At 38.4% G+C, this 13,107-nt stretch overlaps 1 protein-coding gene across 1 annotated transcript; it reads right to left on the bottom strand.

The window, feature by feature from the left end:
- Positions 1–7,956: 7,956 nt before the first annotated feature.
- On the bottom strand, positions 7,957–12,455 carry LOC103962661 (transmembrane protein 120 homolog). The gene is made up of 10 exons (XM_009375405.3): positions 11,975–12,455; positions 11,677–11,755; positions 11,462–11,559; positions 10,500–10,604; positions 10,313–10,392; positions 9,481–9,571; positions 9,298–9,405; positions 9,130–9,216; positions 8,545–8,613; positions 7,957–8,331 (listed from the first exon to the last, which is right to left on the bottom strand). Exons 1-10 carry the CDS (start codon positions 12,227–12,229, stop codon positions 8,203–8,205), a joined length of 1,101 nt encoding a protein of 366 aa, XP_009373680.2. The 5' UTR covers positions 12,230–12,455; the 3' UTR covers positions 7,957–8,202.
- Between the last annotated feature and the right edge of the window lie 652 nt (positions 12,456–13,107).

Raw genomic sequence — 13,107 nt, 5'->3', positions numbered from 1 at the left:
AGATCATAACAAGTTTATACATTGTTGAATTTAATGGTTAAATGTGCGTTGAAGAATTCCAAGAAGTTTTGCAGGTTTGAGTCACTCAATAGACAATGTACACTTCTCAAATTAATCTCACGATTAATGATTAGCTCTTTTTTCTTTTCTTTTTTTCTTCTTTTTTTTTTCCTGTTTCAAATCTTGCCCAATATTCTTCTGCATGTTACTGTATTTATTTCCTATCTCAAAATGCCACATAGTTTTGCTTACAAGCCTTCGAATCTTTTCACCCACTTTACGTGTTTGTATGAGTTGGAAAAATATATATATATATATATATATATATATATATATATATATATATATATATAACACATGTCTCTAATAGTTAATTACAAATAATTAGGTTTTTAAAATACAGCACATGGAACAAAGAGGAATGTACTTGATTGGTGTTAGTGGAAAGATTAATTAAACATCTAATTTAACCACGAGCTGGTGGCCCAGTGGTAAATGATGGATTGTGATGCTTCCTTCAAACTAAAAACTGGAGGTCTCGGGTTCGAAATCAGTTGTTGGTGTGGAAGCCAGACTTGTGGCCAGGGAGAGGTTGAAATGCCTCTGTGAGTCTTTTCGACTCCTAAAAATTGTGGATAACCATGGCTTTATTGGAAAAAGTAAATATTTAGGAGAAAAGGAATCTAAATATTTTTGTAATTATGTCCTTTATTTGTTTCCTTTTGTAACAAGGATTGTATGTACCTTTTATTCAGAATTATGGAATACAGAAAAGTTATCCCGTAAAATTCTATTTGGCACCAGAGCCAACTGTAACCTTAATCCCACCACCGTGCTGCTTGTGTCGTGAGAAGGAAAGCTGCTTGGTTATTTTTGCTGCATCTTTGCCGCAGAAAAACTAACTGCAGTGCAGTGGGCCGTGTACTGCTACGGCTTGTGTGTGTGTTCTTTGTGGTGTACCGTGACATGATCAATGACGGGGGACAAAGGTGAGTTAAGGCTAAAGTTGGAGGGCGAAGCATATGGCTCTATCCACGGCTCAGTTGTGAATTCGGTTTATTATTCAGAGTGATGCTTTAGCCGTACCAAGTACTGTAAAGCTGAATGGGTCAAACTATCATATGTGGTCCAAGGTATTGGAGATGTATATCGCTGGCCGTGGCAAGAAAGGGTTAATGACAGGGAGCGTCAAGGAGACCAAGGAGAATAGTGCTGAGTGTGAAGCTTGGGAGACGGGGAACGCAATTGTGAAAGGGTGGTTGATTAATTCCATGGATCCTACCATCATGGGATTTTTCATTCATCTTCGTACAACTAAAGAAGTATGGGAAGAGGTTGCTCGAATGTATTTTGATGGGTCTGATATTTCTCAAATTTATGAGTAGAAGGTGAAGTCATTTCGACTTTGCTAGGAAGGAAGACCTATTGGTGTATACTATGTCGATCTCAAAGCGGTTTGGCAAGCATTGGATTAAAGAAGACTAATCAAGATGGAGTGTGCTGTTGACTTGAAGACACTCTGAGAAGAAATTTAATTGGATCGTGTGTCACATCCCGGCCCGGGGCGGACCACTTCCCGGGCCCGCTCCACCACCGTAGCACGATATTGTCCGCTTTGGGCCCCGACCACGCCCTCACGGTTTTGTTTTTGGGAACTCACGAGCAACTTCCCAGTGGGTCACCCATTATGGGATTGCTCTCATGCACTACTCGCTTAACTTCGGAGTTCTTACGGAACCCGAAGCCATTGAGCTCCCAAAAGGCCTCGTGCTAGGTAGGGATGGGAATATACATATAAGGATCACTCCCCTGGGCGATGTGGGATGTTACAATCCACCCCCCTTAGGGGCCCGACGTCCTTGTCGGCACACACACGACCAAGGTTAGGCTCTAATACCAAATTGTCACATCCTGGCCCAGGGGGAACCACTTCCCGGGCCCGCTCCACCACCGTAGCACGATATTGTCCGCTTTGGGCCCCGACCACGCCCTCACAGTTTTGTTTTTGGGAACTCACGAGCAACTTCCCAGTGGGTCACCCATTATGGGATTGCTCTCGCGCACTACTCGCTTAACTTCAGAGTTCCTACGGAACCCGAAGCCAGTGAGCTCCCAAAAGGCCTCGTGCTAGGTAGGGATGGGAATATACATATAAGGATCACTCCCCTGAGCGATGTGGGATGTTACATCGTGTGTATGCCTTCCTAGCAAGGCTTGATGATATTTTTGACAAAGTGCGTAGTGATATTTTGAGAACTCAACCATTACCATTTGTAGAGGAGGTGTTCTTCGTTGTTAAGTGAGAAGCACAACGCCATGCAACTATGATGGGAAGTAGTGGCGTGGGGAACCAAGGAGGAGCTCCTCCAGTAGTTATGATATCATGGCCACCTTCTGGTAGCCGGTTTTTAAACCCATCTCCATCGGCCAATTCTTGGCCATTCACTTGGGAAAACAAAGATGATCTGAAGTGCACTTTTTGTGGTCAAACCCGTCATACAGAGGATATATGTTTTCAGAAACATGGAGTACCCAAATTGAAGAAGAAATTACGTACCAAGGAAAGAGCTGCTAATGGAGCAAGTGGAAGCTGGGCATCCGTTGCCACTACCACCAAGGATGTCGTGCCCTCCTCAAGCGATTCAAGTCAAAGCTTGTTGACCAGGACCACTCCTAGTGAAACCCCGGCCACTCCAGGTAGTATGGGGCGTGTTCTTTTAGCCTCTGATATAAAACATCATACAGGTTGGATTCTAGACTTGGGTCCAACTGATCATATGACTTTTGATAAGAATTTATTTTCTAGTATGACAACAAGTCCACAGAAGTGTATAGCAACTGCTAATGGAACAACAAGACCAGTTTTGGGGGCCGGCACAGTGCACCTCACGTCGGCCCTTCCCCTTCATCACTGCTTGCTTGTTCCCTCGTTATCTCATAATTTGTTATCTATTCCTCAAGTTACTGAGCAATTAGATTGTGTTGTACTTATGTATCAACTGTTTTGTTTGCTTTAGGATATTCAGACCAATGAGATAATTGGGTGTGGCACTAAGAGAGAGGGGTTATATTATGTGGATGACGTCGTTCCTGGCAGAGCCAATACGGTTCGAGCATCCCATACTAATAATTTACAAGAAGTGTGGTTATTGCATCGTCGCTTAGGACATGCTTCCTTTGGTTATTTAAGGTATATGTTGCCTAGTTTATTTCATGATATAAAAGAATCAGACTTACATTGTGAAGTATGTATTTTCGCGAAGAGTCATCGCGTTACGTTTCCTCCTAGTATGAATAAAAGATTGTTTCCCTTTGATCTTGTGCATTCAGATGTTTGGGGTCTCTTTCCTGTTAGTACAACGTCCGGGGTTAAATGGTTTATTACTTTTGTTGATGATTGCACTCATATGACGTGGATTTATGTGATGAAAAATAAAAGTGATGTAAGTATGGTGTTTCGATCTTTTTCTCAAATGGTAGCAACACAATATTCCTCTGTTATTAAAGTTCTCCGCTCTGATAATGGAGGAGAGTATATTGGTTTCGAGTTGTCCTGTTTCCTTTAGGATCAAGGAACTCTACATGAGACTAATACCCCACAATAAAATGGAGTTGCTGAGAGAAATAACCGTCATATCCTGGAGACTGCCCGTGCTTTGCTCATTGGTGCATCCGTACCTAAACGGTTCTGGCCTGAAGCCGTCACCTATGATGTGTATGTTATTAATCGTATGCCTTCCCGGGTTGTGGACTTTAGAACACCTCTTAAAGTATTGACCAATTTTGTACCCATCGTATCAAGTAATCATCTTACTCCTCGTATATTCGGGTGTGTAGCTTATGTCCATATCCACAAGGTTCATCGAAGTAAGTTAGATCTGTGTGCTCACCGGTGCGTTTTTCTGGGATTTGCTCCTCAACAAAAAGGGTATAAGTGCTACCATCCTGAAACTCGCCATATGTATATGACCATGGATGTTACTTTTTCTGAATCTGAGTTCTTTTATGCTTCGTTTTCAACACTTTCTGATCACCAGGGGGAGACTACAAGTGATCTTGGTTGGTTGGAAATATGTAGCTTAGGGGGAGCATTTGGTGATAAAAATATTAATGGAGACTCTCAGAAAGGAAATACCGAGAATGTGGATAATGGGTCTCAGCAAGAAGCCAAGTGTGATGCAGGAAAGGGTGTTATCGAGTGTGATGAAAGGCCAGGAAATTGCCGAGTGTGATGCAAGGGCTCAACAGGAAAGTGCCGAACCAGGTATGCCACTACAGCAGCAAGTAGTGGCCGAATCCATAACCCCCTCTCTCTCGAACTGCATAGTGCCACCCAATGTGTCTTCTCTGAATATTCCTGAGGTAAGTACTATAATGCTCATGTAACTAATCAAGATAATATTATCAATATATATCAGTTGCCGCCAAGGAAAAATCGTGGTGTTGCTCTTGATATGTTTTCTCCTGAAGGGAAAGTGAAGTATCCAATAGCTAACTATGTGTCATGCTCAAGCTTTGCACCATAACGTCAAGCATGGGTTAACAATGTGGAAGCAATCCAAGTACCAACCCGAGTTGAGGAGGCATTGAGGGATCCTAAATGGGTTGCTGCAATGGATGAGGAAATGATGACACTACATAAAAATGATACATAGGAGATAATGGAGCTACCCAAAAGAAAGAAGCCAGTTAGGTGTAGATGGGTCTTTACAGTTAAATACAAGGTGGATGGATCGGTAGATAGATATAAAACAAGGTTAGTAGCAAAGGTTATACTCAAACTTATGGTATTGATTATCAGGAGACATTTTCTCCAATAGCAAAGATGAATACGATACGTGTTCTGATTTCTTTAGCTGCAAACTTAAATTGGCCACTAAAACAGTTTGATGTGAAAATTGCCTTTCTTCATGGGTACTTGGAAGAAGAGGTAGATATGGATCTTCCTCTAAGGTACAATGCCAGAGGGAAGACCAGAGTGTGTAGATTGCGAAAGTCACTCTATGGACTTAAGCAATCACCTCGTGTGTCGTTTGGTAGATTTACTCAGGTTATAAGGAGGATTGGGTATTATCAAAGCCATTCAGATCATACATTATTTGTAGAGCGGAGAAGTGGTAAAGTGACTACTTTAATCATTTATGTAGATGACATGATAATAACTGGTGATGATTCAGAATAGATGGTGAAGCGTGAACAAAACCTAGCCGCATTGTTTGAGATGAAGAGTTTGGGAGACCTAAAAATTTTTCTTGGCATGGAAGTCGCTCAATCATCTAGAGGTATTTTCTTGTCTCAGCGTAAATATGTTCTAGATTTATTAAAGGAAACAGGCATGTTGGGGTGTAAACCTGTGGACACTCCTATCGTAGAGAAGCATTATTTGGGGATTTATCCAGATCAGGAATCGGTTGATAAAGGTAGATATCAAAGACTGGTGGGGAGATTGATTTATTTATCTCACACTCGTCCAGATATTGCGTATGCGGTAAGTGTGGTCAGTCAATTCATGCACTCACCAAGTGTGGATCATATGGCGATAGTAATGAGAATCTTAGCATACTTGAAGTCTGCTCCGGGTAAAGGAATTTTGTATGAATGTCATGGACATATGAGGATCGAGGGGTTTACAGACGCTGATTGGACAGATGATGTGACTGATAGAAGATCTACATCTGGGTATTTTACATTCGTTGGAGGTAATTTGGTTACTTGGCAAAGTAAGAAGCAAAATGTGGTATCAAGATCTTCTGCTGATCGGGGAATGGCACATGGTGTGTGCGAGATGCTTTGGTTGCGAACGTTACTTTGGAGTCTTGGTTTCAAACAAAAGGAGGCAATAAAGTTGTATTGTGATAATAAGTCCGCTAAAGAGATAGCCGAGAATCTGGTACAACATAACAGGACTAAGCATGTTGAAGTGGATAGACATTTTATCAAAGAAAAGCTGGAGAAGAAGATTGTGTCAATACCATTTGTGAACTCAGATGAACAACTTGCAGATGTTCTTACCCATGCCGTATGTAGCAGAAGGTTTGGTGATTCACTTGTCAAGTTGGGCATACTTGAGAGGGAGTATTGGAAAAAGTAAATATTTAGGAGAAAAGGAATGTAAATATTTTTGTAATTACTAGAGTCATTGTTTAGGAAAGGTATTATGTCCTTTATTTGTTTCCCTTTGTAACAAGGATGGTATGTAACTTTTATTCAGAATTATGGAATACAGAAAAATTATCCCATAAAATTCTATTGGCTTACCACCAATTGTTCCATTTTTTAAGATAAAAAAAAATTAAACATCTAATTTTACGAAGGTCCCAGGCTGTACTATTTCTCTTTCTGCAACAAGTATTAAAGGTTCAACAAACCAGGGAAGAACTTGTAACAATTAAAATTGATAAATACATGCATCTTAATTTATTTGTTGCTTTTAGTAAAAAGAAGCAAAATGAAACAAAACATGTGTCAAAATGAACGTCTCAATAGTTTTTTTTTTTTTTTTGTAAAGATAATCTATGAATGATTAACTAAAATATAAACATGCTGCTATACTCATCTCCCCACCCACCAAAAAAAGTTAAAAAACTTAAAATGTTATTTTCTCACTCACTATTATTCCCAAAATAACCTCTAATATATATCTAAATTCTTTTTGAAGTTTCCACAATAATAAATACTAGAGACCCAAGCCTCCACTCAGGCTTCCCTTCTCAATTTTTATTCCGGTTAGAATTCCACACTATATTCATTTCCCAAATCTACCCGATTGCAACTCTCCTTCGTTCCCTCTCTCCAAATCCCCAACGCAACACCCTTCCCAATTGATAAACAAATGTACAGAAAAATCACTATAGAATATATATATATATATATATATATATATATATAAAGACAGTTATAAATAGTGGACATGAACTTCCATTGAATTGATTCTTTTTATTCTTTCTTGTTTTTCAAGTTAATTACATGAGTGATGGGGCCCTTTGTTCATAAGACATGTACACATGATTATTAAAATTATCAAAGTATTCATATCCGGATGTAATTTGCATTGTTTGATCAATGTTGTATTATTACCGAGGACCGTAGCTCAAGTTGTTGAAAGCATTCTCTTTTATCTGAGATGTTGCCAGTTGAAAATGATGTGAAAATCTCAGATTTATCTAGGAAAGTTATTTCTGTATACCATTTTTCACTTCATGCACATCTCATGTTTGTTTTACATAATTCATTTGCCGTTATTTATACACTTTGAGATATATTTAGAAAAGTAATTTCTGCACACCTATTTTTTTTATTTGCACACTTGTGTTTATTTCCAGAAAAGAGGATCCTCGCCGAATCCTTTTCCCCGAGATCCTCTCGCAATCATGATCTTTCATCGTACATCGTGCAGTCAGTTTTCGTTACGTACTATTTATATTTAATTTTAAATTTTAAAATTTAAAATGATTTATGATCACACGAAGTACGATGAAATGTTACAATCATGGATTCCTAGGATCTCTAGGAAAAATATCCGGTAAAGATCATTCTTTACCATTTTCCTTTATTTCCATGTAGGCGTGTACGGAAATCATTCCACATTGTTTACACTTTATTCCTTGTATTTCGTAATCAAAGCATTGTAGTGATGGTGTCTTTTCCAAGTTCCATTTCAAGATGAAAAGGCTGTGTGATGAGACTCCTTCCTTTTGCATCACGTGTACTCCCGAGCGTCTAGTACGTGGCTGAAAACCAAACCCTTTTTTTCATGCACTAGTTTTCACTTTTCTGCTTTCACTGTCTCTCCAATTATATGCCAATGCTAACGACAACGACAATCGTCTCTCTAATTACATGTTAGCAATCTCTCTCTAATTATATGTCAATGCCAACGACAATTGTTCACGTGCATGCGACCAACAGAAGATGATGTTGCACACGCATGAAATGGCCGATGAGCACATTCGTGACTTGACTTTCAACTGTAGATGCATGTAAATCCCATATACCGAACATTTTTGTGTACAAACAATTAACTCAAGACCAGACCAAACTCGTAAAGTAATCAATTCTACATTCATAAAAAGCTCAAAACGAAAGGCAATTTTCGCTACCAGTGTTGAAACAACTTTTAGTAAACAGAAAAAAATTACAAAAATGAGTTCCTATGATGCTCCAGGGAGATTAATCCTACCGATTGGGGTCGGCCCTTCCTTACTACAGATCCTGCTTGCTCTTACTTCTTTTCATCTTTGCCTTAAACCTCGACTTCACCATAAGCGTCTGTACCGTATTTACAAAGTTCCCAACTGCCATTAAAACTAACAGCACGCCGCAAAAACTCACCTGCCAAAAATATTTTTCCCGTCACATATGGTTCCACTTTTGAGTAAACTACACCAAGTTCTCTTGATGTTTCGTGAAGATGTAATGTTAGCCCTTCTGTTTTTGAAAATTACAGGAGGCTCATCAAACTGTCTAATTTCTGAAGACAACATGATGCTTTTTCAATTTTGTTCTTGTTCACATAAATCAGAGGAAGCTTTCGGTAAAAATTACCTGCCATTCCGAAACAACGCCAATAAAAGCAGTTGTGAGCAACTGTATTCCGACATATGCCTCAAAACCCTACAACAAGAAGCACAAACAATTATTCAGTTATTATTGCATTTAAGTCACTGGATAGAATTAAAAAATGGAGCAGACTTGGTCTGCATTGCATTTCATTGAAAGAACGAATCACTACTTACGCAACTTTTCCCACCCACCCACTTGCACATCATACATAACCTATTTCAGTTTATCTGTGGTGTACCAGTCCAATCTCTATCTTGCACGAAGGCAAGCATAAGTGATACAACCTATCATTTTGTGCTGCAACTTAAAAGAAAACTACTCAATCGAAAGTCTACAGACTATGATTTTTCTTCACCAATTCGTTCTGCTGCATATCATGCAAACTCCTAAGACGCATGATTAAGTCAATGCAGTCAGTTAACAAGGTTGCATTTAGCATGGTTAAATCATACATCTACCAACTGCCCATGAGCTTTAGCTCAAGTGGGATTGGGATAAGGTGGGGTAGCGGTAGATCCTTAGTTCAAATTCTGCCATATGTAAAAACTAATCAAGTTGTCCAATCACCTGTAAAACAAATAGTATTGGACATAGAATCCACAATTGACCATCTACGCCCGCTGTTTCTCCCCAGACCACATCCATTCTTTTGGCCTGAAATTGCAAAACAAATATATAAAACGCCAGAATCAGGCTTAAATTTTGTAATCAAACAATTTATCTTTTTAATGGAACCTTTCCCAATGCAATTCGAGTATAGAGTCTCTGGCGTTGATATCTATTTTGTAAAAGCATAGCAACTCCTTGCATCATAGCCCATTGTAGGAAAAGTTGCACACCTCTCTGGACAAGATTTAACAAAATCATTAACGGCGCCAAAGCTATTAACACTAACACACAATAAAACAAAAAAGTTACCTGCTTTTGGGAACAATTTGGTTGTCCTTTAATCTCCCATGTGAGACTAACAAGGGCCATAAACACAGCACAATAGTGATGGTATATCCACCTGCACAAGCATATGAGTATAAGAAATTCGTTTGTTCAGTTACAATGCCAATTAACCAACCAAAATAGATGCATGAATGACCATTTTGACAACATATGGGTTTGTCGTGAATTAAGCTCCACCAGAAGAATGAATGCATGGGATGACAAAAGAAATCATATCCGAGTTAACGTGGTAAGTTGTGAAAAATTATAGTACCAAGTCATAAGATTGACTATGAATTACAATTGCAAACAACGTTTCCTTGGTTTATGTACCTTCAACCCAAATCACAAAAGTGGGCACAAGAAATTTCTGTGATAAGTTATGAAAAATAATAGTACTAAGTCATCAGATTGACCATGAATAACAATTATAGACAAAGTTTCCTTGGTTTTATCCACCTTCACACCTCAATAAATGATACCTCAAAAAATGTGACTTTTACATTACTTAGGAAAAGAGAGAACAGATATTACAATTACTCTGAAATTATATATGGATCCTAAACAGTCCTTACGTGATTACAAGTACTAGTTGAACCAACACAATTTGGAACCAATATATATAAACAAACGCCTGCATGCGCACACAGAACTTGACTTAATTCAGCTTCATTATTGTAAAGAAACTACAGATGTTATCGACCCAAGTTGAGCATAAGAGGTCACAAACTTGGTTATTTTATCTTGTAAACCAGTGTAGAGGAATAACAGCCAGGGAAAAGGAAAAAATGTCGGAGGAAAGATGCTATGTATTTACCATGGACGAATATCACTTCCATTTACTCTCAGTATGTTTTCTCGCAGGGCCAAACCAGTGTAGAGGAATAACAGCCATGCCTTGATAAGCAAAAAAATCAAGTCAAATCCATTATGAAATCATCCATATAGACACAAATATCAGCACATTCAAATCATACGATATGAAACACGTGATCTCAATGTACCTGGTAAGCCTGAACTGGAAACGCTGGCAAACATCCATCCCAAATCCAAGATCTTAGTATAAGTAGTGTTGCTGGAAAAATAAGGAATAGCAGGGCAGTTCTATCCTGCTCCAGAGTAACATCATTGTATGTAAGCTGCTCAAACTATTTTTGCTTGACACTCTTTGTAGTCAAGATGGAGAAAGTAGCTATATGAGATAAAGAGTAACGAAGCAGCATGAGGGAAAGCATACTATATGAGTCAATTCTACTCTCAGGGAGCAGATCTCAACGAAAACAAGAAGGCATAATTACAAAAAGGGGGCAAGTAAAACATTTATGACCTTGATGTTATGTTGATTAGCATAAATCACTAAGATGAATGATAAGAATTTCCAAGCACACTTATTTATCTCTGATGGAAGAATAAGTAGTCAATTTAACCTCAAGGGCCTTCTAGTTGTATTGAAACGTATACCTATTGCAATTCAAGATAGCTTGTTAGTGAGAGGAAATTAAAAAAAAAAAAAAAAAAAAAAGACAAAAAAGTCATGGAATGAAGGAATAAACCCCGATTATCCTGAAATCATAGAGATCGTTTATGTCACATGTGTCATTCAAAGGGCTATTAAAAAAGGGAAACAAAAACCATCCTTTGAAAAATAATTCAAGAAAGAGACAAAGTGGTCTTTTTTTGTACGTGAAACCACTTAAGCATGAATAAGTCTTAGGTTCTTCCTAGGCCCTATTGACTGTAATTAGTTGGCTCAGTTGGTAACCATGAACTAAAGGCATGATCCCAATAACTGATTCTTCACTTAGCATATTTAAAGTAAGGAATACTATTGTTACCTCCAATGCAAGATGAATATATTCCACCAGTTTTCAAAACATTGTGTACATTTAGCTCACGATATATGTTCTATACCAGAATAAAAAGCAAATTAGGAGAAAAGCGTAAAGCAATAAGACGTATTACTTACTCTGTAAGCGTTGTATTCCTCTTTAACCTTGAGTTGGATATCTTTGCTAGAGGAACGCACATTGATAGGACCGAGAAACATCCTTAGAAACCCTCCTCCTGCGTAAATTTTAACCCTTTAACATACATACAACGGCTCAATCCAAGCAATTAACACAAAACTAAAGCAAAAACCTCAGATTAAATGATCAATGAGGCAGTTAATGAAAAGGGTACCCTGAGATTTCCCAGGATGAAACGAAGCGGCCTCGCCATCCACCAACACACATGTGGCCCTCTGCAAATCTTCTTCCAGCTGCCATTAACATATCCATCCAAAACACCCATAAATTCCAAACATTCCATTTCAATTTCATGAAAAATTACAATCCCGGAAAGCAAAATCACAAAATGGACGATGAATGGATCCAGGAAATAAGCTAAATCAGCAATTTCAGCAGTTGGATTTACATGCACAGACATGCAGAAGCAGCAGAAGGATACAAAAACCAGAAAAGGGGTCGAAAGAACTTACCTTTTCTGCTAACTTGGGATCCAAGGCCTTGCTGGAAAGCAGTGAATAAAGCTGGGAGCGGAGGCGGCGGATGGAGGAATCGAGAGATTGGGCGCGCTGGCGGAGGGATTGCTCGTCGGTGGCGGCTCTGGATACAAAGGAAGCAGCTTTGTCCTGCAGCTCCTTCACCTCCTCCACCACCTTGGCCACTTGTGCTCGTATCTCCTCGTCACTGCCGGAAGAAGAAGAAGAAGTGTTCCTCTTGGCATCCCCCATCGCCAAAATCTTCTTCCTTTTCTGCTTCAATCGACTGCGTTCAATGCAATTTAATCCTTTCAATCGAAACAATCAATCTCCTCCTCCAGCTTCCGCGGTCCACCCAAAATGTTTATATAATTTTTATGGGGTTTTTGGGTTTGGGGAACACGACCGTCACAAATACACACGCACGAACCCCCACACCGGTGGTAGCCAACAAACTAGAAGCCCAGCGGAGGTTGTAGATGCAAACACTGTTTTTTTATTTTTTATTATTATTATTAACCATTTTGTTTTTATTCTTTTTTTCACTCTCTTCCTCTCTTATTCCATCCAGTAAAAAATAAAATAAAATAAAAAAAATAAAAAAATAAAAAGAAAAAACCTCAACTCCCTTCATGGATATGCACAAAGGTTTTATGAATAATTTTAGATTGTTTTTGAACTTTTTTGTTTGAGAGATATTTTTGTCCTAAATTTTTTCGTGAAGTCGGTGACCTCAAAAAGGCCTCCTGGCTTTATATGTAGAGAGATATTACGATTTCAGTCCGTATGTTTTATTTGACATGATTTATGAGATGAAACATGATTTAGTGCTCTTATCTTAAACATACAACAGGTTATTGACCATAAGTCACATGTATCATATGACTCGTATGTTTTAAACAATTTTATTATACAACAATGTATGATATATTTGGCAAATTAAATGATAAAATGTCTTTATACACTTTAAAAAAAATAAACTAAACTCATCTCATCTAATGATTAAAAAACAAATGTGCAATATACATTGTTTGGTGCATGAATTTCTAATTTTCAATGTATTTTCACTTTAATAAATGGGGGAAATTTTGGGATTTAAATAAGGCATCGGATTCACATCATTTTGTGAT

This window comes from the organism of the source record quoted next, unplaced genomic scaffold, assembly GCF_019419815.1.
Source record: "Pyrus x bretschneideri cultivar Hongxiangsu unplaced genomic scaffold, Pyrus_bretschneideri_v1 Contig42, whole genome shotgun sequence".
NCBI lineage: Eukaryota > Viridiplantae > Streptophyta > Magnoliopsida > Rosales > Rosaceae > Pyrus > Pyrus x bretschneideri.
This window is presented reverse-complemented; position numbering and strand designations above follow the sequence as displayed.

Coding starts and splice junctions, on each gene's coding strand:
- LOC103962661 (XM_009375405.3), bottom strand. CDS start 12,229: ATGGGGGATGCCAAGAGGAACACTTCTTCTTCTTCTTCCGGCAGTGAC. Junction 11,560..11,676: donor TCATCCTGGGAAATCTCAGG/GTACCCTTTTCA, acceptor AAATTTACGCAG/GAGGAGGGTTTCTAAGGATG. Junction 9,572..10,312: donor GGAAGTGATATTCGTCCATG/GTAAATACATAG, acceptor ATGCTTGTGCAG/GTGGATATACCATCACTATT.